General features: G+C 36.9%; 1 protein-coding gene, 1 non-coding gene and 1 pseudogene across 2 annotated transcripts in view; 2 read left to right on the top strand and 1 right to left on the bottom strand.

Annotated features, from left to right (window-relative positions):
* Positions 1-147: 147 nt before the first annotated feature.
* CCDC81 (coiled-coil domain containing 81) overlaps positions 148-27,737 on the top strand; it is a 53,176-nt gene continuing 25,586 nt past the window's right edge. Inside the window, exons 1-6 of the mRNA XM_074335627.1 lie at positions 148-6,948; positions 11,710-11,812; positions 19,765-19,861; positions 21,472-21,664; positions 25,843-25,904; positions 27,317-27,473. Coding sequence (XP_074191728.1) covers positions 21,526-21,664; positions 25,843-25,904; positions 27,317-27,473 — 358 coding nt within the window. The 5' untranslated portion in view covers positions 148-6,948; positions 11,710-11,812; positions 19,765-19,861; positions 21,472-21,525. The remainder of the gene's footprint in view (positions 6,949-11,709; positions 11,813-19,764; positions 19,862-21,471; positions 21,665-25,842; positions 25,905-27,316; positions 27,474-27,737) is intronic.
* Positions 14,211-16,238, bottom strand: LOC141572434 (small ribosomal subunit protein eS27-like; annotated as a pseudogene).
* Positions 24,352-24,565, top strand: LOC141572613 (small nucleolar RNA U3). Its single transcript, XR_012497926.1, has one exon. It is a non-coding gene; the product is annotated as a small nucleolar RNA U3 (small nucleolar RNA).

The following is a 27,737-nucleotide window of genomic DNA, read 5'->3' as shown; positions in this document are numbered from 1 at the left end:
GAAATTTGTCATGTTTTAAAGATAAAATTTCATTTAAAAGCATGAAATCAAAAGCGTTATGAAACCTAAGTTTAAAAACTGCTTAGCGACTGTGAAGCTTAATTAAAATCTTTATAAAAAATTAAAAACATTGAAAAATGAAAATATGTTCCTCTTTAATGACTTTTTTCCCTTAAGCTGAAAATATTATTCAGAAGCAAAACATTTTGTTTTGGCTATGATTCATTTTTTACTTAAAAATAAAGCATATTCACAACCTTAGTGTGCCAAATGCCATTGCATTTATAATCTGTCATGTATTTTTATACTGGTTTGCTAGAGCAGTTAACTTAAAATCAGTTATATCAAATGGGGAATTTTTTAAAAACATGCAATACACATTTTTACATATGGAGAAATTATTTTCAGCTAGTATTGCTTAAGATTATAAGTCCTTTTCAATTAGAACAGGTTGGCTGTCAGTTTTTGTATCTGCAAATTAATGTATTTGTATTTGTTTAACAAAATTGCCATGATTAGTACTGATGAGGTTTTTGTTTTTTGTTTAATACTGGTAATGTTGTTGGGCATTTTTGTATAGAATACATAGAATTCATTATCTTGCATATGAAGATAAATCTGTTGTGTCTCATTCAAAAGGGAACTCTGACGTATTTATACTGATGACTCCCATTGACCAAAACTCACCAGGATCTCATGTATAATCAAAGCTAGGTTTTATTAGCTTGCTGCACCAAATGAGTATACGAGGTCTAACATTTAAGTTCGCGAACTTGATGCAACAATATTGCTAAACTTTTTTGATATCAGAGGGATTCTTCATTATGAATTTATATTAATCGGACAAACAGCCAAGTTTACTATTTGGAAGTGCTGAAAAGGCTGCATGAAAAAGTTGAACGACCTGAACTTTTCGCCAACAATTCATGGTTCTTGCATCACAACAATGCACCAGCTCACACAACATGTCTGTGAGGGAATTTTTAGCCAGTAAACAAATAACTGTATTGGAACACCCTCCCTACTCACCTGATCTGGCCCCCAGTGACTTCTTCCTTTACCCAAAGATAAAGGAAATACTGAAAGGAAAACATTTTGATGACCTTCAGGACATCAAGGGTAACATGACAGCTCTGATGGCCATTCTAGAAAAAGAATTCCAAAATTGCTTTGAAGCGTAGACTGGGTGCTGGCATCGGTGCATAGCTACCCAAGGGAAGTACTTCCAAGGTGACCGTAGTGATATTCAGCAATGAGGTATGTAGCACTTTTTCTAGGATGAGTTCGCCAACTGAATTGTCAGGCCTCGTATACACCAGAAGATCTGCAGGGTGTCCTCAAAGGAAGGGCCTGGAGTTAGTTTTGGATTGTCTCAGATTGTCTTTGAAAACTAGAGTTACTGGTATAGTCAGTATCTTTAGAATACATGAAGTATGCAGATTTATTGTGAGATCAGTTTGTGTTCTTGAAACATGTATCTGAGCTGATGTAGAGTTGGAGCTTCGGTAACTTTTTGCATTGTCAAAGGTTGGCAGACTGATGGTATTTTGCAAATTGTACATTTTTGCAAATTGTAATTTCTCTTTCAATTCTCAGTTCTCTTCTGGTCTTTCTTTAGCCTAAGTCGAAGGGTAGGCCATTACCTTCTGGAGTTGTAATCAATCCAGATTAGTGTCTGCTGTTTATTGGGCTATGATTGTATATCAAGTATTCAGTGGTATTCATTAGCATCAGGTCTTCATGTTAATAATGGTTGATCATTGTTGAATCATGTGGCTTGACAGTGACTACTCAATAGCATTTAAGACTCTGTACAGAAAGCATCAGTCAGCTGTAGTAACAGAAGCAAAATGGTCGTTCTTGTACTAGAATGCAAAGCCAGGCACCTAGATTTCCAAGTCAAGCTACAAAAACATGTCTCAAAGTCCAGCTGGATCTAGTCTACAGTCAGGTAGCCTTTTCCTTTAGCCTAGTCAAAAACTCTTCCATTTGTCCAGTGGTCTCTATAGAGCTACAACACGAAGTGTTAACTAAATATAAACTGCCCCTGGCCTGCCAAGAGGAAATAAAAGTGTGTGATTGTCCATGACAGTCCTGGGTAGTGAATTGAAACTGGTTTGTTGGGCTCCCACAGTAGAGGGTGAGTAAACACTTGAACCACCTTTTCTAATTGTATTGTTGCTGTTGGAGTAGGTAGTCTTACATAGTATGGTTAAATGAGTCAGTTATCTCTTCTGAACGCTCTCCTGAGTAGCCAAGGCCTGTTTCATTTTGGAAGTCTCTGGTTATCCTTAAGGAAATACACTACAGAAAAGAAAAAAAAAGCAACACAGGAGAGAAAATACCTGAAAGCTTCTTAATAATTATGTCATACACCCAAGATAGATTTGGATTTATGAGGTGGGTGAAAGCGTGGTGTTGACATAAGCAATCCCTGGTGAGTACACATAATTTTAGGAATATAAATATTTTATCACAGCAGGAATGAGCCAATAATTGTTTCCTTGAGGTGGGCACATTCTCAGTGGAGTTTAGTTCCTGCATGGAAGTTTGGAAAACCTTTGGAGAATGTGACTAGCGCAGGGAGAATAGCTTCAGCATTTGTTCCCTCCTGGTGAACTTGGTTCTGGGACTGGGCTGTAATGATTATAGCGGACACATTTTGTTGGCTTAGAGTAAAGTTCCAGGTTTAAAAGAATGAAGATAAACGAATGACCTGAGGAAAAATCGAACAACAGAAGGGAACTTTGGGAGGAAATTGACCCCAGGAGTTTAAAGGATCAACTATTACTTTTTTTTTTTTGGTGGAATTTGACAGATTCAGAAAGTAGCTATGGTCTGAGAAAACTGCTGAAAAGTCCTGCATTTCTTAAAATGGCCAGAAAGACCACAGAGGATTAAGGATAAAATGATCAAAATATATGGGAGCATATTAAAAAACCACTAGGCAATCTCTAGGATGTGCCAAACCATAATAAGCAAAAGGAGTAAAAGGTAAGAAAATTACTCCTGCTTCTCTCTTTGGGCAGAAGTTTTCCGCTTTCTGTTATCTGCTTGACTTGAGGGTCTTGATCAGTAAGTAGTCTTCCTCCAAAGACGTTGGCTTCTGGAGGATTCCTAAGAATTGTTTCTTTAAAGACTCCTGAAGGAGTGGTTGTCCAGCTGTCTGGAGAAGATATTTGTTGTTTGGAAAATGAATCCAGGAATCAACGTGTTGGAGTTTTACTGCCACGCCTGTTGTTATAGTATCTGGTAAACTAATTTTTCATTGAGGGCAGTTTTTCCCTGATGTCTCTTCCAGAGGACTAAATGTGCTGAGAATTGAGGATGTTACAGACGATGATTCTTTTGTAGAATGGAGGAGAGTAGAATCCACTATTGAGGTACAGCACAATTTATACAATTACTATAAATTACCATGATTATTATGAGGCTGCAAACAAACATTATGGACAATGACAGTTCTCTAGGCCTGTAGTTTAGTCCATATAATGTATCTTTTTGTAGACAGTTACTGTATAAATCTTTACATGAACATGAGTGTGTTTCTTTTTACCTGAAATGTACAGTCCTTTGCTATGGTCAGAATGTATATGTCCTCACAAAATTCATACAGTGAAATCCTAATGCCTAATGTGATGGTATTAGGAGGTGGGGTTTGGGAGGTGATTAGTTCCTGAACACAGAGCCCTCATGAAGGAGATTTAATGCCCTTAAGAGGCCCAAGAAAGCGCCCTCGCCCTTACACCATATGAGAATACACGGAGAACTGTGCAGCCTGGAAGAGAGCCCTCACCTCATCACACTGGCACCTTGATCTTGGACTTCCAACCTCCAAAACTGTGAGAAACACATTTCTGTTGATTATAAGCTCCCCAGTCTATTGTATTTTGTTACAGCAGCTTGACTGGACTAAGGCACATTGAAACATTTTTATTAATGAATTTTACTCATGCCCTTTAACCGAGGAAAGCTGAGCTCGATTTGTCAAGATTTTTTCTTTTGAGTTTGAGTTTTAGAAGAGCTCTTACAGTAGTTTTAAATTAATTAAAATTTGGAGAATGCCAAACAAACTTAATATTTCCTCTTCTTCCATAAAGTGAAGGAAACCCGAAGAATTAAGGCAAAAAAGACCACAGTTTTATTATGCTTGGATTGGGGAAAGGCAAAATCATGAGTTGTCAGAGGAGACAAGAATATAAGTCAAAAATATCCAAAGGCAAGAAACAGTCTCAGCCAATATCTATATTCAGTATACTAGGAAAAAATAGTAACACCATTTGCCACCAGTGCCCAGTGGGTCCATTTTTAAAATGTTTGTGAGTCACTTTTTGAATAATTCACTGAACAAAAAAGGATAATAAGGAAATTTATTAGAACTTACAATAATGAGAAAATAGCAAACCCAAATAATGTGTTTCATATCTTCATAGTTTTGATGATATATGTACAAGATAAGGGCATTGTCTTCTGAATATAGCTGCATCAATGGTCATGTATGAACCTGGGACATACACATCTTGTAAATGCGGATTCTAGATTTCGAATGCATTGCTGATACCTTCTGTCTTATTTATGGTTCTTGTACTTGTATCATTAAAATGCAGTACATGAAGAATTAATTGAAAATTGACAGTAAATAATTTTGCTAAAGAGACGATTCTTAGCTCCATAGTTGTAAGACGTTTTCATTTTAGGTTATAACCATCAATTAGAATGATTGAATTATTTTTCATTTCTGCATCTTCTATTTCCGTAACTTGTGTATATACACCTGTTTTCAGCATTTGCTTATTTACAAAAAGCTTTATTGAGATAAAATTCACATATCAAATTCACTCAATGTACAATGTTTTTTAGTATATTTACAGGTTTGTGCAACAATCAAGACTAATTGTTCTAATTATAGAACATTTTCATCCTACCTTAAAAGAAACCCTCTATCCATTAGTAGTTAATCCCCAGCACCCCACACTCCACCTACCCCCACTAGCTCTAAGCAGCAAGTAATCTACTTTCTGTGGTTTTGCATTTTGGGGTATCATACAGTATTTGTTCTTTTATGGCTGGCTCCCTTCACTTAGCATAATGTTTTCAAGATTTGTCAATGTTATAGGACGCATCAGTAACCATTTCTTTTTATTGCTGATATTTCATGTGTGGATATAGCACAGTTTATCCATATATCAGTTGATAAACATTGGGTTATTTCCACTTTTTAGCTATTATGGATAATACTGCTATGAGCATTCATGTACAAGTTTTTATGTGGGTATATGCTTTCAATTTCTCTTGGGTATATACTTAAGAGTGGATTTAACTGGGCTATACGGTAACTATGTTTAACTTTCTGAAGAACTGCTAAACTGTTTTACAAAGCAGTTGCACCATTTTACATTCCCATCAGCAGTGTAGGACGGTTTCAATATCTCCACATGCTTGGCAACGTTAGTTATTGTCTCTAGATTGTAGCCATTCCAGTGGGTGTAAAGTGGTATCTCATTCTCATTTTGGTTTGCAATTTTCTGATGACTAATGATGTTGAAGATCATTTCATATGCTTACTGGCCATTTGTTTATGATCTTTGGGAAAATGTCTATTCAAATGCTTTGTCTATTTTTTAGTTGGGTTATTTGTCTTTTTATTGTTGAGTTATAAGCATTCATTATATGAGGTCTGACAATAAAATTAACAAACTCTTCCTAGAAAAAGTGCTAATACCTCATTGTTGAATATCACTATGACCACCTTCGAAGTATTCCCCTTGGGAAGCGATTCACCAACACCAGTGCCTAGTCCACCCTTCAAAGCAATTTTGGAACTCTTTTTCTGGAATGGCCATCAGAGCTGTCGTTGTGTTACCCTTGATGTCCTGAATGTCATCAAAATGTCTTCCTTTCAATATTTCCTTTATCTTCAGGTAAAGAAAGAAGTCACTGGGAGCCAGATCAGGTGAGTAGGGAGGGTGTTCCAATACAGTTATTTGTTTACGGGCTAAAAACTCCCTCATAGACAGTGCCCTGTGAGCTGGTACATTGTCGTGATGCAAGAGCCATGAATTGTTGGTGAAAAGTTCACGTCATCTAACTTTTTCATGCAGCCTTTTCAGCATTTCCAAATAGTAAACTTGTTTAACTGTCTAGTTGGTACAAATTCATAATGAGTAATCCCTCTGATATCAAAAACGGTTAGCAACATCATTGCAAGAAGTTCTTGAACTTAATGGTCAGACCTCGTATATTCTGGATACAAGTCCTTTGTCAGGTATATGATTTGAGAATACTTTCTGCCATTCTGTAGGTTGTCTTCATTTATTTGATGAGAATATGAGTTGCAACACAAAAGTTTTTATTGTATTCCAGTTTATCTTTTTTCTTTTGTCACTTACGCTTTTGGTGTCATTTCTAAGATACGGGTTCTCTGGTGAATCAGACATTTAGGGAAGAAATTATACAGGTTATCTATAATCTACTAGAAGATAGAAGCAGAAGGAATACTTCCTAACTCATTTTGAGGCCAGCATCACCCACATATCAAAACCAGAAAAGATATTACAAGGAAAGGAACAATAGACCAGTTTCTCTCATGAACACAGATGCAAAAATTCTCAACAAAATATTAGCAAATTGAGTCCAACATTGTATAAAAACAATTATATACCACAACCATGTGGGATTTATTCCAGGTATGTAAAGCTGGTTCAACATTTGAAAATCACTGTAATCCATTACATCAATAGACTAAAGAATAAAAACTGCATGATTATATCAACAGGTGCAGACAAATTTTTTGACAAAATCCAACACCCATTCATGATACCTCTCATTAAACTAGGAATAAAAGGGAACATTTTCAACTTGGTAAAGAACATCTACAAAAAAACCTACAGCTAACATCATATGTAATTGTAAGAAACTAGAAGCTTTTCTGCTAAGATCAGGAACAAGGTAAGGATATCCCCTCTCACCATTCCTTTTCAATATCATACTGGATGTTTTAGTTAATGCAGTAAGACAAGAAAAGGAAACAAAAGGTATGCTTTTGTGATTGTGAAAGAAGAAATAAAACTGTTTGCAGATGACATGCTCATCTGTAGAAAATCTGAATAAATTGACCAAAAAAACTGGAACTAATAGGTTGGTGCAAAAGTAATTGTGGTTTTTGCAATTATTTTTAACCTTTTAAACTGCGATTACTTTTGTACCAACCTAACACTGAGTGATTACATCAAGGTTACAGGATACAAGGTTAATACACAAAAGTCAAATCACTTTCCTCTATACTAGCAATAAGCAAGTGGAATTTGAAATTAAAAACACATTACCATTTACATTGACAACCTCCCCAATGAAATAGGTATAAATCTAGCAAAATATGTACACAATCTATATGAGGAAAACTACAAAGCAGAAAAGAAATCAAAGAAGTAAGTAAGTGGAGATAGTCCATGCTTATGGATAGGAAAATGCAATAGTGTCAAGATGTCAATTCTTACTGACTTGATCTATAGATTTAGTGCAATTGCATTAAAATCCCATCAAGTTAGTTTGTGGATATCAACAAACTGATCCTAAAATTTTATTTTGAGCCAAACTGACAACATGTGCTGGGGAACAAGATCTCAATGCTCCTGATTCTAAATTTCATATGGAGAGGTAAAAGACCCAGAAGAGCCAATGGAATATTGGAGAACAAAGTTGGAGGACTGGTACTGTCCAATTTCAAGACTTACTCTAAATATACAATAATCAAGACAGTGTGGTATTGGCAAAATAATAGACCAATGGATCAGTGAAACAGACTATAGAGCCTAGAAAATGGACCCTCATAAATACAGTCAATTGATCTTGACAAAGGAGCAAAGGCAATACAGTGCAGCAAAGATAGTCTTACAACAAATGCTAGAACAACTGGACATCCACAAGAAAAAAAAAGAAAAAAATGAATCTAAACACAGAACTTACATCTTTCACAAAAATCAACCTAAAATAGATTATAGAGCTAAATATAAAATACAAAACTATAAAACTCTTAGAAGATTAACAGAGAAAATCTGGACGTTGGATATAGCAATGACTTTTTAGATACACCAAAATCATGATCCATGACAAAAATACTTAATAAGCTATTAGCAGTCATGGAGTAGGGTTCTGTTTTCCTGTTCCAAATAGGTTATTTTCTCTGAGTACACACTAGATTTTTATAGAACTTTAAGCTGTTTTCACTGACAGGTCCAATGAGTGTCCCAAAGTCATAGATTCCATAGTCAGGGAGCAGGCATTTGGCCTTTGGTCTAGTTAACTCTCTCGCCTGTTCACTGCACAACAGTGGAAGACCTCACTTCACTGCATAAGCCCTCAGGTGACAGAATATTTCAGGAGAGAAACTTCATATTTCTTTGTCTTTTGGGCAAGACGCTCTTCATCCGACAGGGTACACAGGTTTTATCCTCTAGTTTCTTTTGGTCTCATAAATTCCTTTGTATGATGTACTCATTGGATGCATACAGGTGTTCTTTCTGCTTCCCCATTTGTCTCTGTAGGGAGAGAGGTTCTGTAAAATGGGGACAGCAGAGGGAGTCCATTGAGTGCTTCCTAGCTGTAGCTGCTTTTCTCCTAAAATACCGCGTATTAGTGTGCTATTATGAGGATTAATTTTCATTCCAGGATTATCTAATCTATATTAGAAATGTCTAATCTTCCTATTGACATTTACCATTTTTCTGTTTTTCATTTCAAAGGACTCTCCCATTAACTGCATATGGCTTAAGCCACCTGACTAACTACAGCCAGGGTTTAAGTGTCTCTCTTTAATCCTGATAATGGAGTGGAAGGATGGGTAGCCTCATTTTATGCCAACACTCTAATCTGAAGTTGAGTTGTTTTACAAACTTGTAAGCAGACAAGACCCCAGGTAGTGACCTGGGCTAGTTTAAGGAGCAGGGAGTTACTGGAAGAGGCTTTGGAAGCTCACAGAGCACTGGGGCTGGGAGAATCAGAGGTGGACATGGGCAGGAATCAAGGGGCCTTGGAGGGCTGGGCATTCGGAACCCTGACAGTTATAAAGGAGGATCGTGAGGAAAGCACGCCACCTGCAGTGCATCTATCTCAGACTTTCCTGTTGTCTCTGTGTCACTGGCTTAACAGTCTGGGCCCTTTCAGAAAAAGCATGTGAGAACTGAGCTTGGGTCACATGCCCCTGGGATCTGTTTTCTTCAGCTTTGGTAATGGAATGTGGTCACCAGGAATTAGTGCCCCACCAAAATTACACACAGTCTAGACGTGTAAATTCCAAAAGGAAATCTGGATGCTCTTAGGGCAGCCAAAACAAAACCATTGCCAACCAGAACTGTGTTTTCAATGGACCCGTCGAAATGCAGGAAAAAGGGATTTAGAAGTAAGGATGGGAACAAATGGGGAGGAAGGTGAAAAAAAATTGGAGTAGGTGAAGGAGCAGGAAACATTTCCTCAAGAAAAATTATGTTTTGGCAAAGGTGCATCTACATACAAGTCATCATGGCTTTTTTTGTCTAACATGATCGTTAAAGCTCTGATAGCTCAGAGCTTGGAAAGCACCTCTTGGTGACTTACAAGTACAGCCGTCTTCTTTCACCACCAGATGGTGCTTTAACATACAGATAGTATGTATGACATTGGACCTGGGGACAGTCCCAAACACCTGCTATTTAAAAAGTGCTTTTGTGTAATAGTCATTCAAGAAATATTGAGTTCCTATTGGAAATGAGAAGTGTGAGCCCAGATAACGGACACCTGTACAGATGCGGAGGGCAAGGTTTTAATAAGAGCTGAGACTTGGGCACCAGTACGTGATAGAAATTAGGAGGGGACTTCCCACTTAAGAACAACCAAAGAGGTAGAGACGCTTGAGAAAGCACAGTGCCTTCTACTAGGAATTGCAAGTGGTGGACTGGGAATGGAGAGAGGGAGAGTGTTCCAGGTGGGGGAAACAGGATGAGCAAAGGTGGGAAATATGTATGCATACATTTAGATTCAACTGTGGCTATTAAAAAATAGTTTATATAAAAATTTATTACTATTTTATTGTTTATCTTGTCTCGCTCATCTCAATTTTTTTATTAGGTTTTATTTTAGAACACTTTTAGATTTACAGAAAACTTTGAACAAAGAGTACAGAGGAACTATACATTTTCAACTAATATAAGTCCACCTTCAAATAACACTGTTCCGTTTCCCATATAGTTCAGGTAACTTATAGTATCCTCAATTCCTTCTTCCCATCCCTTCTTGCGTTGCTGTCATTCATTTCACTTATCCACATGCTACAATCATCCAATACATTGAGTTTCTAACCTATGTCATTTTCCTTTTCCTAGAAGAACTTCTTTTAAAATCTTTTTGTAAGGCAGGTTTGCTGGTGATGAATTTCCTCAGTTTTTGTTTTTCTGAGAAAGCCTTTATTTCTCCTTTACTCCTAAAGGATAATTTTGTCATCTCAATTTTGTATCCTATGACCCAGATTTGGAAAAGTGAGCTGTCTGTTCAGAATAACTACTCTGACTCTATTCCACTGCTTCTTTATCCAATTCTTGTTCTCCAGTTTCCCCCATTTTCCCGTCCTTTCTTTTTCTTTCTTTTTTTAAAAAAATTTATTGGGGTGACAATTGTTAGTAAAATTATATAGATTTCAGGTGTACAATCTGTATTACATCTATAAATCCCATTGTGTGTTCACCACCCAGAATCAGTTCTCCTTCCATCACCATATATTTGATCCCCCTTACCCTCAACTCCCACCCCCACCCCCATTACCCTCTGTCCTTTCTTTTTCTGTGGTAGAGCTCTGTTGGAACAGACTCATTGCAAAAACAGGTGTTACATTCAAATACTCTGAATCCAAAATGTTTATAGAACAGTTACATTGTATATATAAAAGAATAAGAAAAAGCCCATATACTGTAGCGCTGATGTACTCATTCTGTTTGTATCTTATTTTATGATTTAAACAGTTATTATTTATTGTCCTTGTGATATGTCAGATACTGTGTTAGCACTTTACATATGTTATCTCAATCAATCCTTAATACAACCTGGAGTTATTATGATCCCCATTTTACTAACAATGAAACTAAGACTGAGAGAAATTAAGTAGCATGTCCAAGGTTTCCAGAATAGAAAATTAAAGGCCTAGAGGTTAGTTTTTCATGGCTAGTTTTTTTTTTTTGTTGTTGTTGTTATTGATTTTTTACATCATCCCAGTCTCTGTTCAAATGTAAACTCGGAGAAACCTTTCTAAAGTAGCCTCCTCACCCTGTGTCCAGTTGTCCTGCCTTATTTTTCATTGTAGTACCTACTTTGCATTATTTATATTTTGTTTTCTGTATCTCCCACTAGACTATGATCTCTGTGAGGGCGGGGTCTTGGTGTGTTGTTTACTGTTTATTATTCCACTGTGCAGAGCAAAGCCTGCCATATAATACGGAACTCAACACATTTTTGTTGAAAGATGGACTGTCAAGCCCAAATTCTTAGCCTCTATGCTATCTTGTGTCCCTAGATAGGATTAAGAAGGTTTAATTGTTAAATGCCCTGATACCAAAGAGTGGGCTGCACAAAGCCTGTGCTTGCAACGTGTCAAATAATATGTGCACTGTTGGCCCATAGTTTTAAAAAATTAGAGATTAATGTATATACTGTAAAATAAATCTTAAGCATGCGTATTTTTTACAGATGTATATACTTGTGTCACCATCACCTAGATCAAGATGCACAACATTGTGAGCCCCCAAGGAAACTCTGTGTTACCTTCTGGTTGACACCCCATTTTCCAGAGGTGAGTTTTCTGACTTCTATCACATAAATTAGTTTGCCGGTTCTTCAGCTCCATACAAATGAATATATAGTTTTTACTCTTGTGTTTCTCTTCTTTTGCTCATCATAATATTTTGGAGATTTACGTATGTTGAGCATATCAGTAGTTTTTTCTTTTTTTCTTGTTCTGCCATGTTCCATTGTATAAATATACCATAATTTGTTTATCCATTCATCTGTTAATGGATGTTTAGGTTATTGCCAGTTTCTGGCTGTTAGGAATAAAGCTGCTGTAAACATTCTTGTGAAAGTTTTTACAGACATACGCACTTGATATGTTATTTAGGTGAGGATATACTTAGGAATGGAATTGCTGTATCATAAGGTATGTTTAACTTCCTTTTCTGAAAAGTGCCTGTTCAACTATTTTGCCCATTTTAAAAGATTTCTTATTGACCTGTAAAGTTCTTTGTATATTATGGATACAATTGTTTATCAGATATAGCAGATATATGTATTGCCAATATATATATATCCTCCTAGTTTGTGATTTGCCTATTCATTTTCCTACTGATGTGGTTTGATAATAGAAGTTTTTAATTTTAATGAAGTCAGATTTATCAATTTTGTCTGTTAAGGTTAGTGCTTTTTCTGTCATGTCTAAGAAATCTTGGCCTACCCCAGAGTTGTCAAGTTACTTCGTTTTCTTCTCAAGCTTTATTTTTCAGCTTTCACATTTGGGTCTATGATCCACCTTGAATTAATTTTTGGGTTTGGTGTAAGGCAGGGCTTATTGTTTTCCCTTATAAATACGCAGTTGTTGGAGCACCATTTAATGACAAGGACTATCGTTTCCCTGCTGAACTGTAGTGATACTGTTGTCAGAAACCAAGTGACTCTCTAAGTAGAGGTGTATTTCTGGACTCCATTTTTTTTGTGGGGGGGAGGGCACATCTCACAGTGGCCCATGCGGGGATCGAACCAGCAACTTTGGTGCTACCGGCACCACGCTCTAACCAACTGAGCTAACCAGCCACCCCCTAGACCCCATTTTGTTACACTGGTCTGTGTCTATCCTTACACCAATACTCCATGTCGTAATTACTGCAGCTATACAGTAAGTCTCGAACTCTGATAGTATAAATCTCCCAACTTTATTCTTCTTTAAGATCGGCTATTTTAGGGTTCTTTGCATTTATTTGCATTGTATAAATTTTAGGTTCATCCTGTGAATATCCACCAAATAAATATTCCTGCTGGGCTTTTGGTTAGGTTTGCCTTAAAACTATACATCAAATTGTGGGAAATTGACATCTTATCAATACTCAGTCTTTTGATTCATAAACATGATATAGCTCTCCATTTATTTAGTCCATCTTTATTTTCTCTCTATAGTACAAACACAGTATTTTGTAGTTCTCAGTATTAGCCTTATGAAACTTGTCTTAAATTTGTTCTAGATATTTGATTCTTTTGATTCTACTCTAAGTGGCATTTTTTAAATTCCATTTTTTTCTGATCATTTCTTGCTAGTATATAGAAATACAATTTTTTAAATACGTTGACCTTTTATGTAGAGAGCTTATTGCTAAATTTATTTATTGATTCTAAGAGTTGATATATTTTCTTTTCTTCCTTTATAATCATGTAATATTTAAATGAAAACTGTTTTACTTTTTGTTTCCAATCATATACCTTTTATTTCTTTTTCTAGTCTTATAGCACCATCTAGGGCTTTTCCAGCACAACAGTGAATAAAAACTGTGAAAGAAAACATTCTCATCTTGTTTTTGACCTTGGGGAGAAAGCTTTGACTATTTCACCATCCAGAATGATGTAGCTGTATGGTTTTATTACTATATAACCTTTTTTTTTTTTTAATTGATTTTTTTTTTTCCCCAAGTCAAGTTGTTGTCCTTTCAATCTCAGTTGTGGAGGGTGCTGTTCAGCTTCAAGTTGTTGTTCTTTCAGTCTTAGTTGTGGAGGACACAGCTCAGCTCCAGGTCCAGTTGCCATTGCTAGTTGCAGGGGGCACAGCCCACCATCCCTTGTGGGAGTCGAACCGGCAACCTTGTGGTTGAGAGGATGTGCTCCAACCAACTGAGCCATCTGGGAGCTCAGCGGCAGCTCAGCTCAAGCTGCCGTGTTCAATCTTAGGTGCAGGGGATGGAGCCCACCATCCCTTGCGGGAGTAGAGTGGTTGAACTGGCAACCTTGTGGTTGAGAGCCCACTGGCTCTCTGTTAATGCTGTGAATTACACTGATGGAATTTAAAAATTTTAAGCTATCCTTTTATTCTAGAATAAACCCCTCTTGATTATGATGTAGTATGTATTTTTAAATTATTTTTTATTATATCTTAAGTGATGAATTAAAAGTTTATATAAAAATTGTAAGCAATAGACATGTCCTTACATTAAGAAAATTGAAAACTGGTAATCCCCAACTTAATCAGTTTGTGCTTCATGTATTTTGAAACTCTGTTACTAAGAGCATAAGTGTAATAGAATAATAGGATAAACTAATAAGGATTTTTATGTCTTCTGAGTTGACCTTTTCTCATGATGAAATGACACTCTTTAACTCTGGTAACATTCTTTGCTCTGAAATCTAATTGGTCTGATATTATTAGAACCACTCCAGTTTTCAGTTGATAGGTGTTAACATGGTATATTTTTTGTCGCCCCTTTAGTTTTGGCCTATTTCTTTGTGTTTAGAATGTGTAACTGTGGTTAATGTGTTTCATCAGTTTGCTAACTTTTCAGCCACTGTTTCTCAAATGACTATATCTTTTTTTCTTTTCTTTTTTTTAAAATTAAATTTATTGGGGTGACAATTGATAGTAAAATTACATAGATTTCAGGTATACAATTCTGTATTACATCATCTATAAATCCCATTGTTCTTTTTTTTTTTTTATCCAAAAATGTGTTTATTGGGATGGTTCCCCACTCATCTTGACTCATGGTGCTTTTAGTGCTGCTTCCTTCTGAAGGAGCACCCTTCTGTAAGCCTTGCTTTTCCTGCTGTAGGCTGACAGGACTGTGGAGCAGACAACACACAAAACTACTGTTTGTGCATGGCTAAAGATGGTGGTGATCTTATAGCATCCTGGGCATTTCACGTCCATGAAGTAGGAATTGGGGCTCTGCACCAGGCACTTCTTCTTGTGTTTCCTCTTCTCCTCTTCTGGAGAGGGATGCAGGAGATCCTTAGCGAGAGGCATGTTCTCGTGGGGAGGTCGTCACTGCCGGAAAAGCGACTATATCTTTCTTATTCTTATTCGCTCTTACCTCTCTCCCTAGAACTTCATTTGTCTCACATTTCTCTTACTCTGTTAGGTTCTTTTCACCCATCTTCCACTTTGAGATTCAATTTAGATAATTTCTTCAAGTTCATTAATCTTGACATATGCTATTTGTTCAGTCTACTGTTAAAACCCTCCAACAAGTTCTTCATTTTCAGTTTACTTATGAATTATTTATTTAAGCTTACTTCCTCTAAAACTCTGGGTTACTTTTTTTAAAAATTGGGGAACAGTGTGTTTTTCCAGGACCCATCAGCTCCAAGTCAAGTCATTGTTTTCAATCTAGTGGTAGAGGGCGCACGTCACTGGCCCATGTGGGAGTCGAACCAGCAACCTTGGTATTATGAGCACTGTGTTCCAACCACTGAGCCAACTGGCCTCTCCTGGGTTATTTTTTTAAATATTCTCATTGAGATATATTTTATATACAACAAACTGCACCCATTTAAAGAGTTTGCTTTAATGAGTTTTGACTGTGGTATAATCCTGTGAAATTACCACCACACTCAAGATACAGAATACATCCCTCACACCCAAAAGATGTCTCATTCCTCTTTGCTGTTCATCTCTTCTTCTGATCCTGACCCCAACCAATCACTGATTGGCTTGAGTTACTCAAAATTAGTTTGCATTTTCTAGAAATGTATATAAATGGAGTCAAGCAGTATGCATTCTTTGTGCCTGGTTTCTACCAGTCAATATAATGATTTTGAAGTTCATCCATGTTGTTGCCTCTATCAGTAAGTTCATCCCTTTTCACTTACTGAACAGTATTACATTGTATACTACCTGTTGTTTATCTATTTACCATTTGGTAGACACATGGGTCATTTCACATTTTTGGTTATTGTGAATAAAGCTGCTATGAATATTTGTGTATAACACTTTGTGTGAACATTATGTTTTATTTTTCTCAGTTGAATACTTAGAACTTGAATGGATGGGTCATGTGGTAGGTGTATATTTAGCTTTGTAAGAAACTACCAGTTTTTCAAAATACATTGAACCACTTTACAGTCTTACCTGCAGAACTAAGTTCCAATTGCTTTACATGTTTACCAACACTTGGTATATCAGTCTTTTTAACTGTAGTTATTCTAATGTTGTAGTGGTATCTCTTGTGGTTTTAATGTGTTTCTCTAATAACCAGTGATGTTGAGAATCTTTTCATCTGCTTATTGGCAACTTGTATATCTGCATTTGTAAAATGTATGTTCAAATATTTTGCCTATTTAAAAAAAATTGAGCTGTCTTATCATTGAATATATATATATATATATATATATATATATATATATATATATTTATATCTTCCTAAAACTCATATGTGTGTGTGTGTATATATATATATATATATATATATATATATATATATATATATATATATATATATATATATATATATATATATATATATATATATATATTCTGTATACCACTTCTCAGATATTTGTATTGTGAATAATTTTTACTGTTCTGTGTCTTTCCTTTACATTTCTTAATGGTGTCTTTTTAAGAGTAAAAGTTTTAAATTTTGATAAAATCCTATTTATCAAATTTTTAACTTTAATAATATGTATATATTTTTTGTTTTTAATTGGGAAACAGTGTTTTTCCAGGACCCATCATCTCCAAGTCATTGTCCTTTAATCTGGTTGTGGAGGGCGCAGCTCAGCTCCAAGATCAGTTGCCGTTTTCAATCTTAGTTGCAGTGGGTGCAGCCCACCATCCCATGCGGGAATTGATCTGGCAGCCTTGTTGTTGAGAGCTCGCACTCTAACCAACTGAGCCATCGGCTGCCCCAGTTTTTAGCTTTTATGATTCATGCTTTTTGCATTCCCAGGAAATATTTGCTTAACCTCAAGATGACAAGATTTTTTTTCTTATATTTTATTCTAGAAGTTTTATAGTTTTTACATTTAGATTTAGATCTTTAATCCATTTTAAGTTAATCTTTGTGTATTGTGTGAGATGATTTGGCGGGCCAACTTATCACATATTACCTAAAATCACCTACATTTTAGTTTTTTTGAGTATGTTTATCAATAGTCTCCATTTAAAAAAAAATAGTTGAGGTATTTGTCTGTAGAATATACATTTTGTTTTGCTTGTGCAGAATGGTATAATATAATGGTGAAATTGGACGAGTAACTGCAGGTTTAGAATTTTGGGGAGCCAAAAAGTCTTTCTCATTTTAACTTTTCCCATTGCTTCTTTAAGTATAGTGGAAGTCCCTCTGTTAGCATTATCATCATTATTCCTATTTTACCAATAAAAAATTAAGGCTTAGAAATATTAATTTTTTTCAGTCATACAAATTATTTATGCTAATATCAGGTTTGAACTCAGGTCTTCAAATGCCAAATTTTCATTTTAGCATACGTGAAATGGAAAAAAGATGCAAAATCTTTATAAAAGGGGCAAGTCAGATGAGTATGGCATAAATATTGTTTCTACTCATAAATAAATAATGTTATATATACATGGGTATCACCATCATATTTATTATTCATTGAGGTCACATCTATGTAACATGGAAAAGTCTTATTGTGTGACTTTTATCCTGCAGATAGTCCAGGCAGAATAAGACAGTGTGCTACCTATTACTTGGTATGGTGTATTTTTAAATAGTCTGAGTATTTTTAAATAGTCTGAATAGACTCGTTTTCCTGTATTTCTTCCTTGGTCTCAAGATCATTCTATAACTTACTCTCAAAGTATTCTCATTTGTCACATGAGTTATCTTTCTTCAGTGGGGATGCATCTTGGCTATTTCATCCATCAAAAGTTTATAAACAGCTGTCACTCTCAACAGCGTTCATCATCCTGTGGCCAGCCTTCCCCTAGCTAGACTTATCCTTTTAGTTATTTGGTAGCTTTCCCTCACCTCTCTCAGACATTTCTGATTACAGTTCAACTTCGGTGATACGAGTGGCCTGCAGGATAAGGTGTTGCCTCTGGCCACTGTGTTGAACGAGCACCTAGTAGAAGATTCAGAGAAGCTGCAGGAGGCAGTCGGAGGGAGGCTGGAGAGCTGCAGGAGAGGCCGCTGGGCCACGCGTACACAGTGAGCCTGTGGATGTGTCAGACCCTACGGTAATCTGCAGAGCATAAAATTGTCTTTGTCTTTATTATTTGTAGATCCTCCTTTGGCCACTTACATTTCACTAATAATTAGCAGTCATTTATAACCATCTTTGGAAACTGAAGACAGCTTTTCTAGAGACTAAAAGTCTCATCACCATATTTAATTCACAATCTAATCTATTATTCTAAGAAATGAATATATTTTTATAATTTCATGATTATCTGAAGATAGAATGATAATGCTGATATTGCCACTAAAAATTAGCTGGCTTGACAGTTGTTGTCAAGACAGGGTCTCAAAGGGTTTGCCCATTGCTTGCTGCTTATCCATTCAACAATATTCTCTGCCCATTTCCCCAAAGGATTTGAGACAGCTTTCTCCGCAAGGACATGTGCTTCAAAATTAAACACCATCAACAGACTAAAGGACAAGGGCAGGTGGTAAAAGGGAGAGTGGGAGGAAAGTATTTTTCTAAGAAACTAGCTTAAGAAAGGCCCCAAACTTAGTTCTGACCTTCTTAGTAAACAAGATAAAGAGTCTGATTTATCGAACTTGCTATGTTTTAGCACAGAGGTTCTCTGTCCTATTAAGTACAATGTTTTTTTCAATAACAAATATTTTGTAATGTTTTGTTATTATCCTGAATGTATTATCTACCCATACTATTTAAAAATGAATATAAAGTCGTAACTCTGGTATAATAGAGAGATTAAAGGTAAGTAAAATAATACATATTTTAACATGTACCAGGGGTGCCAAAAAAATGTACACATTTTAAGAGTTGTTATCCATGTATTACTTTTGAAGTTGAATTGAATTACAGTAGCAATGTGTAATATGACGTTTGCTCAAAAGATGGTGTTGGGCCAGCCCGGTGGCTCAGGCGGTTGGAGCTCCATGCTCCTAACTCCGAAGGCTGCCAGTTCGATTCCCACATGGACCAGTGGGCTCTCAACCACAAGGTTGCCCGTTCAACTCCTGAAGTCCCGCAAGGGATGGTGGGCAGCAACCCCTGCAACTAAAGATTGAACATGGCACCTTGAGCTGAGCTGCCACTGAGCTCCCGGATGGCTCAGTTGGTTGGAGCGCGTCCTCTCAACCACAAGGTTGCTGGTTCGACTCCCGCAAAGGATGGTGGGCTGCGCCCCCTGCAACTAGCAATGGCAACTGGACCTGGAGCTGAGCTGCGTCCTCCACAACTAAGACTGAAAGGACAACAACTTGAAGCTGGGCACCCTCCACAACTAAGATTGAAAGGACAACAACTTGACTTGGAAAAAAGTCCTGGAAGTACACACTGTTCCCCAATAAAGCCCTGTTCCCCTTCCCCAATAAAATCTTTAAAAAAAAACAAAACTGGGTGGTGAACTCACAATGGGATTTATAGATGATGTAATACAGAATTGTACACCTGAAATCTATGTAATTTTACTAACAATTACCCCAATAAATTAAAAAAAAAAAAAATGGTGTTAATCAAATGAATGCTAACATCATTCATTGTATTGCAATTTTAATACAGTTTTTTCCTTCCTTAAAATGTGTATACATTTTTTTGGCATCCTCTGTATATGTACAGGTATGACTATGCTGGAAGGCAAAGGAAGTCACTACATGCCTCTACCTATAGGAAGAACCACAGTGAATGTAACAGCTACAAAAGCAGCGTGGGTCAGGTACGTTGGCTACTCAGCTACCACCAGCCTCACCGATGGTGATGATACAATTTTCCTAAGTGGGGAAGAATTCTTCTTAAATCCTGAAAAAATGCATAATCTTTCCCCAATTTATTTGGAATTGAGTTCTTAGGAAATTAAATGATACTGAATTTGAGCAAAAACTTCTTCGTATTTATAAAGTGGATTTTTTCCTAGACTCATAAATAAAACTTCTTTGTATTTATAAACTGGATTTCTTCTAGGCTCATAAGTAGTCTTTTCTTTCTTTCTTTTTTTTTTTTTTTACATGGAAATCTGATGAGATGTTTAAAAATGGTACAGAATGTGGAACAATCTTGACTGTGTTGAACTGTCCTGTACATTGAAGGTATCCCTGGTTTCTGTTCACACTAAGTGCCAGAAGCCTCCCTCTTCTACCACCACCACTGCGACAACCAAATCTGCTTGGCATTGTCTGTTAAAATCACCATTTCCCATGACCTAGCAATCTACTTCTAGTTACATGCACAGCAAAAATGAGTACATATGTGCATCAAAAGTTTTGTTCAAGAATGTTTGCAGCAACATTATTCCTAATAGTCCCAAATGCAAACAACTCTAATGTTCCCTCAGTAATGCAATGGATACATAAATTGTGCCATAGTCATACAAAGGAATCATATGCAACAATGAAAATGAACAAATGGTTACTACAGAAGCCATGGAGGAATCTCACAATGTTGAGTTACAGAGCCACACTCAAAAGAAGACGTGTTATATGATTCCAAAAGTTCAAACACAGGCAAAACAAATTTATATTATTTTTTGGCATAATGGCTGGAGGGGGAATCAGGTGTGTTTCTGTGGTACTGATAGAGTTCTGGTTCTTGACTGGAGTAGGGTTTACATGTGTGTTCATCTTGTGATAATTCGTTATCAGCAGAGGGGAGTGTATGAAAACAGTTCTGCAGGATGAGATTGTAAAGTGTATAGGAAAGGAAAAAACAATGACTGTGATTTTTAAAAAGTCAGCTCCCTCCCCAATCTTCCAGCTTTCCATTTTGTAGGAGGGGAGACCAGGAAAAACTAAAGGAGAGAAACAAATTCCAGCTCAAACTCAAATACTCAAACAGATCCGAAGATTCAAGTGTCCATCATTCGTGGCAAAAAGTATTCCCAGATTTGTACAAGGTGATTTCAAAAGTGACCAGTCTCTACACTGCCCAGGGTAAGAATGGAAGGAAAAAACAAAGTTGAAAAACATTAAGTTCCTTTCCAATCTAGCAGTCTGGAGCTCCCAAATCACCTGACAAGAGGCCCATAGAATGGGGCGGGGCCAAGGCCCTACTTTGGAGCTCTAGCAACGCAGGGACCCTTTGTTGTTTCCTAGCAACGCACCCCACCCTCGCCTACTAGGGGGGCCTACTCTCCCTCCCCTGTGGGTGGCTGCAGCTCACTCCCTGGGCTCTCTCAGGGGTCCCAAGGGCTTGCATTTGCATACTCTGATTCTGGTGCCATTCCGCTTTCGGGTTCTCTCCCGCTCAGGAAGAGCAGAAGGGAGGGACAGCGCGAAAAAAACATTTAAGAAACAAAATTTTTTCTTCAAGATCTGGTAATTTTTTTTTAAGTTTAAGGCTCATCCAAATCTCCGGGAGGGGAAATCACTTTTGTTCAAACTCCACATGGAGAAGGAAGAAAAGAGACCCGTTGAGGACCCAGCAAGAGCCGACTGGGGACTGGAGAGGTTGGACACCATTGTCCCTTCCCTGCAGGACCTGGGCAGGCAGGTAATGCCCACGCTGCCCTCGCTGAGCCAGGAAGGTGAGCGCTATGAGGTGGGGGCACAGGGGCTGAACCTTCACCTGCTTGGGGGCCAGGTGGAAGACCTCCTTCCCCATCCCCTGGAGTGGCATGTTGGCTTGGCAACCAGCCGGGTCGGTAATCACCGCAGGCTCATGCTGGATGCCTAGGCACAATTTCTTTATTGACTGCCTTATTAAGGGACAGGGGCTAGCTGAGGGTTTTGTTTCAACAAGGTAGCGTATATACAGCGCTTGGCTGCAGGACTAGCACAAAGTAAGTGCTCAGTAAATGTTAGCTAAAAACAACCATTCCAAAACCGCTCCTTCTAGAGTTCGTGCAAAAACACCGCTCCTTCTGTTGCCCTTGATATCTTGGGATTGTGTTAAGTGAGATGATCATAAAAAGAACTGGGTGTTTGGAAGAAGACCTGGCAACTTCTCATAGAAAACTTACTAGGCTTGGTTAAAAGCATAGTTTCTTAGAAGAATCGCCCCAAAGTGACACGACATCTGTCTGCAACCGATAGGAGCCATTGAGAAGAAAAGTACTTCAGAAATGGAAGCTTTTGTTACTATGAAGTTATTATAACTTTGGGGTGTTGCCTAGTCTTTAACCGAATGATTGGAGGAGACAAAATAATAGGAGTAGATGCATCTTCTTTCTCTTTCCTCTGCATCACTCCTATTTTTTTCCTGTTAAAATAATTCCAGAAGCATCATCAAAGATAATGGTTTTATGGATTTAAAAAATATTTGCCATATTTATAAATTTATATATAATTTATTCATTCAAGAAATTTTGAGAACCTACTGTGTGCTAGGCCTTCCAGAAAAACCTTAGAATTTACAATCTAGTGGGGAAGATACACATTAACCAAATAATCACAGAAATAAATATAAATTTACAATTAGTAAGTGGTCACCAGTGTCAGAGATGTCAGAGGGTCAGGTCAGAGAGGTCAAAATTGAACATGTCCATTGAGTTTATTGACAAGGAGACCATTGGTGACTTTAGTAAGCTTTATTGGTGGAATGACAGAAGTCAAATTACAATTTATTAACTTTCACAAATCACTCATTGTAAAGGAGATGAGGATAAACTCCCAATCTCAGCAAAACACATAAATTGTGTGCTCATCATTGCGTATATGAAGTCCTGCTGCTTCCATATGTTTCACCAAAGTTTAATGTTATGTACATAATTATAGTATTTAAAAGGTCCTGTCATCATTTTACAAATGTGAACTGGGTAGAGCGATTGAAGATTACACAGCTAGCAATCCATGGAGGCAGGAAGGTCTTCAGACGTACAGCACACTGATTTTTCCACTGCACTATGTTCTGGGAATATGTTTCTTTGTTCACATCAACTCTGTAATAATTTGTTCTGTGTATATGTCAGTATTTTAATTTTAGAAGGTGTTTTATAAAGTCCAGGAACTTATTTTTTCAATTTTTATATTAATATCTATTTCAAGCATATGTTATGCTATAATTTACATAATGACACTTAGTCCTTTTTTATAATGATCATATATAAGATACAGTATTCCTGTTACTTGGTACTGTGTTTTTTTTTTCCTTTTTTTCTTTTTTTTTAAAGGAGGGTGCAGCTCACAGTGGCCCATGCGGGGATCGAACCGGTAACCTTGGTGTTATTAACACCATGCTCTAACCAACTGAACTAACTGGCCACCCTTGTACTGTGTTTTAAAATATAGTGTAGACTGCACAAAATATTTAGAATTTGAAGTAAAAAAGGTTGAACTGAATATAGGGCTTATTTCTTTATAATAGTGATTCTTGGTATTTCAGTGTTTGATTAAAATAAATAACACCAGCTTTCCTTAAAATATTCTATAACTTGCCACTTTGAAGTGTCAGAAAAATCAGTTAGAACAGTTAGAACTCATAGTCTATAAAATTTCCAAATCTATTCCAGTTGAAATGCAGGGACTGAAAACTACCTAAAGGGAATGATGTGCATGTTTTCCTTTTTCTTCAGTGGGAAATAACAAATTTCAGTTTAGAATAATGAACTCTGCTCTTATATAACTTTTCCTGTTAGATTTTATAGAGTAAAACAACACTGTGGACTTGAACGTATCATCCAAATGAAGAAAGATGATCCTCAATTTTTCAATTAAGCTCAGTGAAGTCTTTTCACTAGGGTTTGGTTGCATGCTATATAGCTTTTCCTGCCCCTAATTAAATCATTTCCTTTTGGTGTAAATTGTTTTTCTGAAATTTGAGCTGCATTAGCATGAGTCTAGGTGAAAGACTTAACAGCTTTGACCTAATAACTTTGAAAGGTCTCCATGTAAAGCTGGATGTTGAGATTCTGTATGATTAGTGAATTCATGATATTTTTGGTCGTGAGTTCAAGACTGGGTGAAAGACTGTCTTAGGTCTTAGCAACCAGCAGAATTCTTTTGTTTATGGGGGTGGGAAGGATTTGGGAAAACAATAGGATGGGAAGAATACAGGAAATACCTAATTATAGTAAACTGTGTATCCATGATTCAGAGCAAAGGGCAGAATCTTGGCATTTGGCTCACTGTAGCACGCAGCCCTCGTTTTCTTGGTCAGTGAATGACTTTCCATCACCCACATTGTTCTCAGATGCCCATGAGAGTCACTGCTCCTTCTCATTGCCTAACCTGTCTTTCTCTGACATACAATAAAATATTTATAAAAATATTTATAAAGACTATACTTTCAGGGATCATTTCTATAGTTTGTTACTAGAGAACTTTCTCTGATCGTATAGAGCATCCGAGACCACGCGGAGGAGCTGCAGTGTTCTCTCCTGAGTGTGAAGCCGGCTCTTGGTGTTGCTTTTGCAACTGCTATTAGCCATTGGTGATCATTCTTCTCTTCCTTTGGGAGAGTAAGAGGGAGAGAACGCAGTCTGAGTGGCTTTCGTTAAAAAAAAAAAAAAAAAAAAAAAAAAAAAAAAAATATATATATATATATATATATATATATATATATAATCTCAATAGACTGGAATTAAAAGACAGCAATTTCCCACTTCCCTGCTTTAGTTAGTGGTTTAAACTACCAGAAAAAAAAAAAGTATATGAATAACTCAAGCAGTTTCCAAAGTGGGCAAAAGATTGGTCTTTTGTCATCAACTGCATCTATGTCCTGAAGTGGCAACCTGGTAAATGTCACCATCCTTGATCTTTGTTTTGAGAATTAAAACATACTCTTTTCATTTTCAAAGAGTTCCTCATTGAACAGTGTCTTTAATATATATGATTAGGTTTGGGAATGGAGATGTCAACACGGACATCATTTTCTATAGTCTAAGTATTATACCTAGAGTCTACCTTCACATCACACATTAACATTTTAGTTACTGCCAACTACTTTTTTTTTTCACCACAGTCTTTTTGAAATACAGCTCAGGACAAGAAAATGAACATAGACGTTCTCCCTCTGATCATTCAAAAGCAAATAGCAGGAAGTCTATGCACTGATTCAAAGTAAAGCTCTTTGGGTCCCTACCCAAAGATCTACTTTTAAAAATTATTATTTCAGACATAATATTAGTATGTTTGTTGAAATCAAGAGCACAGCAGATCAGAGGCAGTGAAGTAGGACTGGGCCAGGAGCCTGAAGAGCATTGGTTAGAAAAAAGTGACAGCGGGTAGTCTAACAGTGACAAATGAGAATGAAAAGCAGAGTCAAGAATTAAGCAAAAATAAAAGTATTGAGACAATTAATGCGCAGACAACAGCCTTTCATGCCTCAGTGGCCCTTGGCCTTATGGCTGTGTTACAGATTGGATGAAGAATGAATGTTCACATTCATCTGATGGCCCCGAGTACACAATTGCTTGTTGAATGGGTCCTTAAGAAAAGGGTAGATTATACGTGGTTAACTGTATACCATAAAGGGAGATGTGTGATAGCGTTCCTTCTATTCTAGAGAAATTTTCTTGAAATTATTATTTATTATTATTATTATTATATTTTAAATTATGCTTTTGGAACCGAAAGGGGTAAGCTTTAGTTACCTGGAAAATTAACTTTGGGGAATGACCTTATTTTCTGTTAATTCTAAGTTAATTAGGAATTACTGTTATTTGAGTCTGCATTTCATATTTGCATTTTTATTTATTAGCACTAAGATACTAAACACATGGGTACTAACATAAGTTAAATGATTTTTGTTTGTTTTGAATTCCAGAAGTCTCTACTATTTGGGAGCATGTGTCAGATTTTGTGAAACGGCAGCTATCCCTATACAAGGTAGGATTTATACTTTAATTTTCATGTAGGAGACCAAAGAATCTTTCTGCCTTTGTCTCACATAATTTTGCTGGGAGCAGCATTGTGGGCTAGAGCCACCCAGTGACTTTAGGATGCTTATACTTAGGACATGTGAATAGATTTCACAAATCTGGATTTCATCCTTAGGTAATGAATTTGTAAGCGCTGCTCTTGTCGTGATATGAACTGTATCACTGATCAGCCTGGGTTTGTGGAAAGGAACTGGATGAATTCTGTTTCTGTTTGATCCTATAGTTCCTGACATAGCTCTAGAAGGATATAATGCTTCTTGTCTCGCCTCCTTGCAAGGAATGGATTTTGATTGAAATATCAGAAGACAGTCAGGGACTAAACTTGCCAAAAATGAGAAACTTTGCCCAGCGCTGGATTATTTTCTCCTGTCAAATCTTGAATTTGGATGCCATAGAACTAGACAGAGATTTGGGGAATTTGGAGGGAGCTGGGGAAGGTTGTGGAACTTTTATGCCTTACTGAGAGGTCCCAATGTAACAGTCCTTGAGCTGAATTTATCCTTCAAACTTTTTTGTTTTGTTTTGTTCTGAAAATTTGAATTAGTTATCACCACTTAAAATTGGGAGCATTTATATAAACGTTTGGATTTTTTTCGCAAAAAACCCAGCACGTTTAGCAATACCAGTCTTGCCATTCCTGCATGTCATACTTGGCTGGAGCTGACAACGGGCTCTCCCCTTCAGACGGGGCATGCCCTCTCTAGCCATCGTGTTCCCCCAATGGATACCTTCACCCACTGGCTTGCATTCTTTCTTGGCCCCTGTAGGCATTTGACTTTACATTTGACTTTGTAACCCTTGATGTAAGGTATTCCCAGGAAGATAGAGATCGAGTTTGAGACCCAAAAGCATTTGCTTCTACCCATCAGCCAAGATCACCAATCTGTAGCATATGCCTTGGATGCTGGGTTGTCTGATTTTAAGTGAGGGACATACCATTTAAAAGAAAGAATGAGGAAGTATACATTGTCATGACTCCTGAAATTCCCTCCTTCCCATGGCAAATGATTAAAATTTAAAATGTTACACAGTTTCGGAAAAGAGAATCTTAGATATAGATTAAACACAGTTAATGGCATCTGCTCCAGTTTTCTTAGTCCTCACAGCATTTGAATGATACAGAGATGAGGAATCTGATCTCAGAAAACAACATAGATTGACATATTACATTTTATATTAAACTTATTTGAAAACTTGGAGTCATAAAATGCTATTGCTATAAAGGATTGTAGAGATCATTGAAGTTTTGAGGGTTAAGCTTAATTCTCTTCATGTTTTTTGGATAATAGCACTAAGGATTATTTTTCTTCACCCCTTCAGTAAATTGTTGCTATTTTTTCCCCTTATATTTCCTTTCAGGGCGTTCATATTCCAGGACTTGGAATTTTCACTTTCACAAGACAAAAACTTGAAGTGGGAAACAACAAGTTTATTCTGATTCTGAGGCCCATGTTTATCATGTCAGAGAAGTTAATACAAATCCATGGACTCAAACAAAACAAAGTATATACTCCTGGTAAACACATTTAATATTTTAGATTTTCCCAGAGGGTGACTGGCCCGGTGATGAAAATGAAAGGGCAAAGCTTGGCCAGTTGCTGTTTTATTGGTTTCTGATTTGAGGGGCTCACTTTTTACATGGTACCTTTGGCAGAGGGAGGGCCTAAGGTAGGAATGTTCAGTCATCTTGTGGCCATTTTAAACCTCAGTAGCTTCAGAGACAGGCACGAGAAGTCCTGATGTGACATTCAAGGCAAATGTATATAAAAGCCATATCACA

This window comes from Rhinolophus sinicus, linkage group LG06 (assembly GCF_036562045.2).
Source record: "Rhinolophus sinicus isolate RSC01 linkage group LG06, ASM3656204v1, whole genome shotgun sequence".
NCBI classification, from domain to species: Eukaryota; Metazoa; Chordata; class Mammalia; order Chiroptera; family Rhinolophidae; genus Rhinolophus; species Rhinolophus sinicus.
This window is presented reverse-complemented; position numbering and strand designations above follow the sequence as displayed.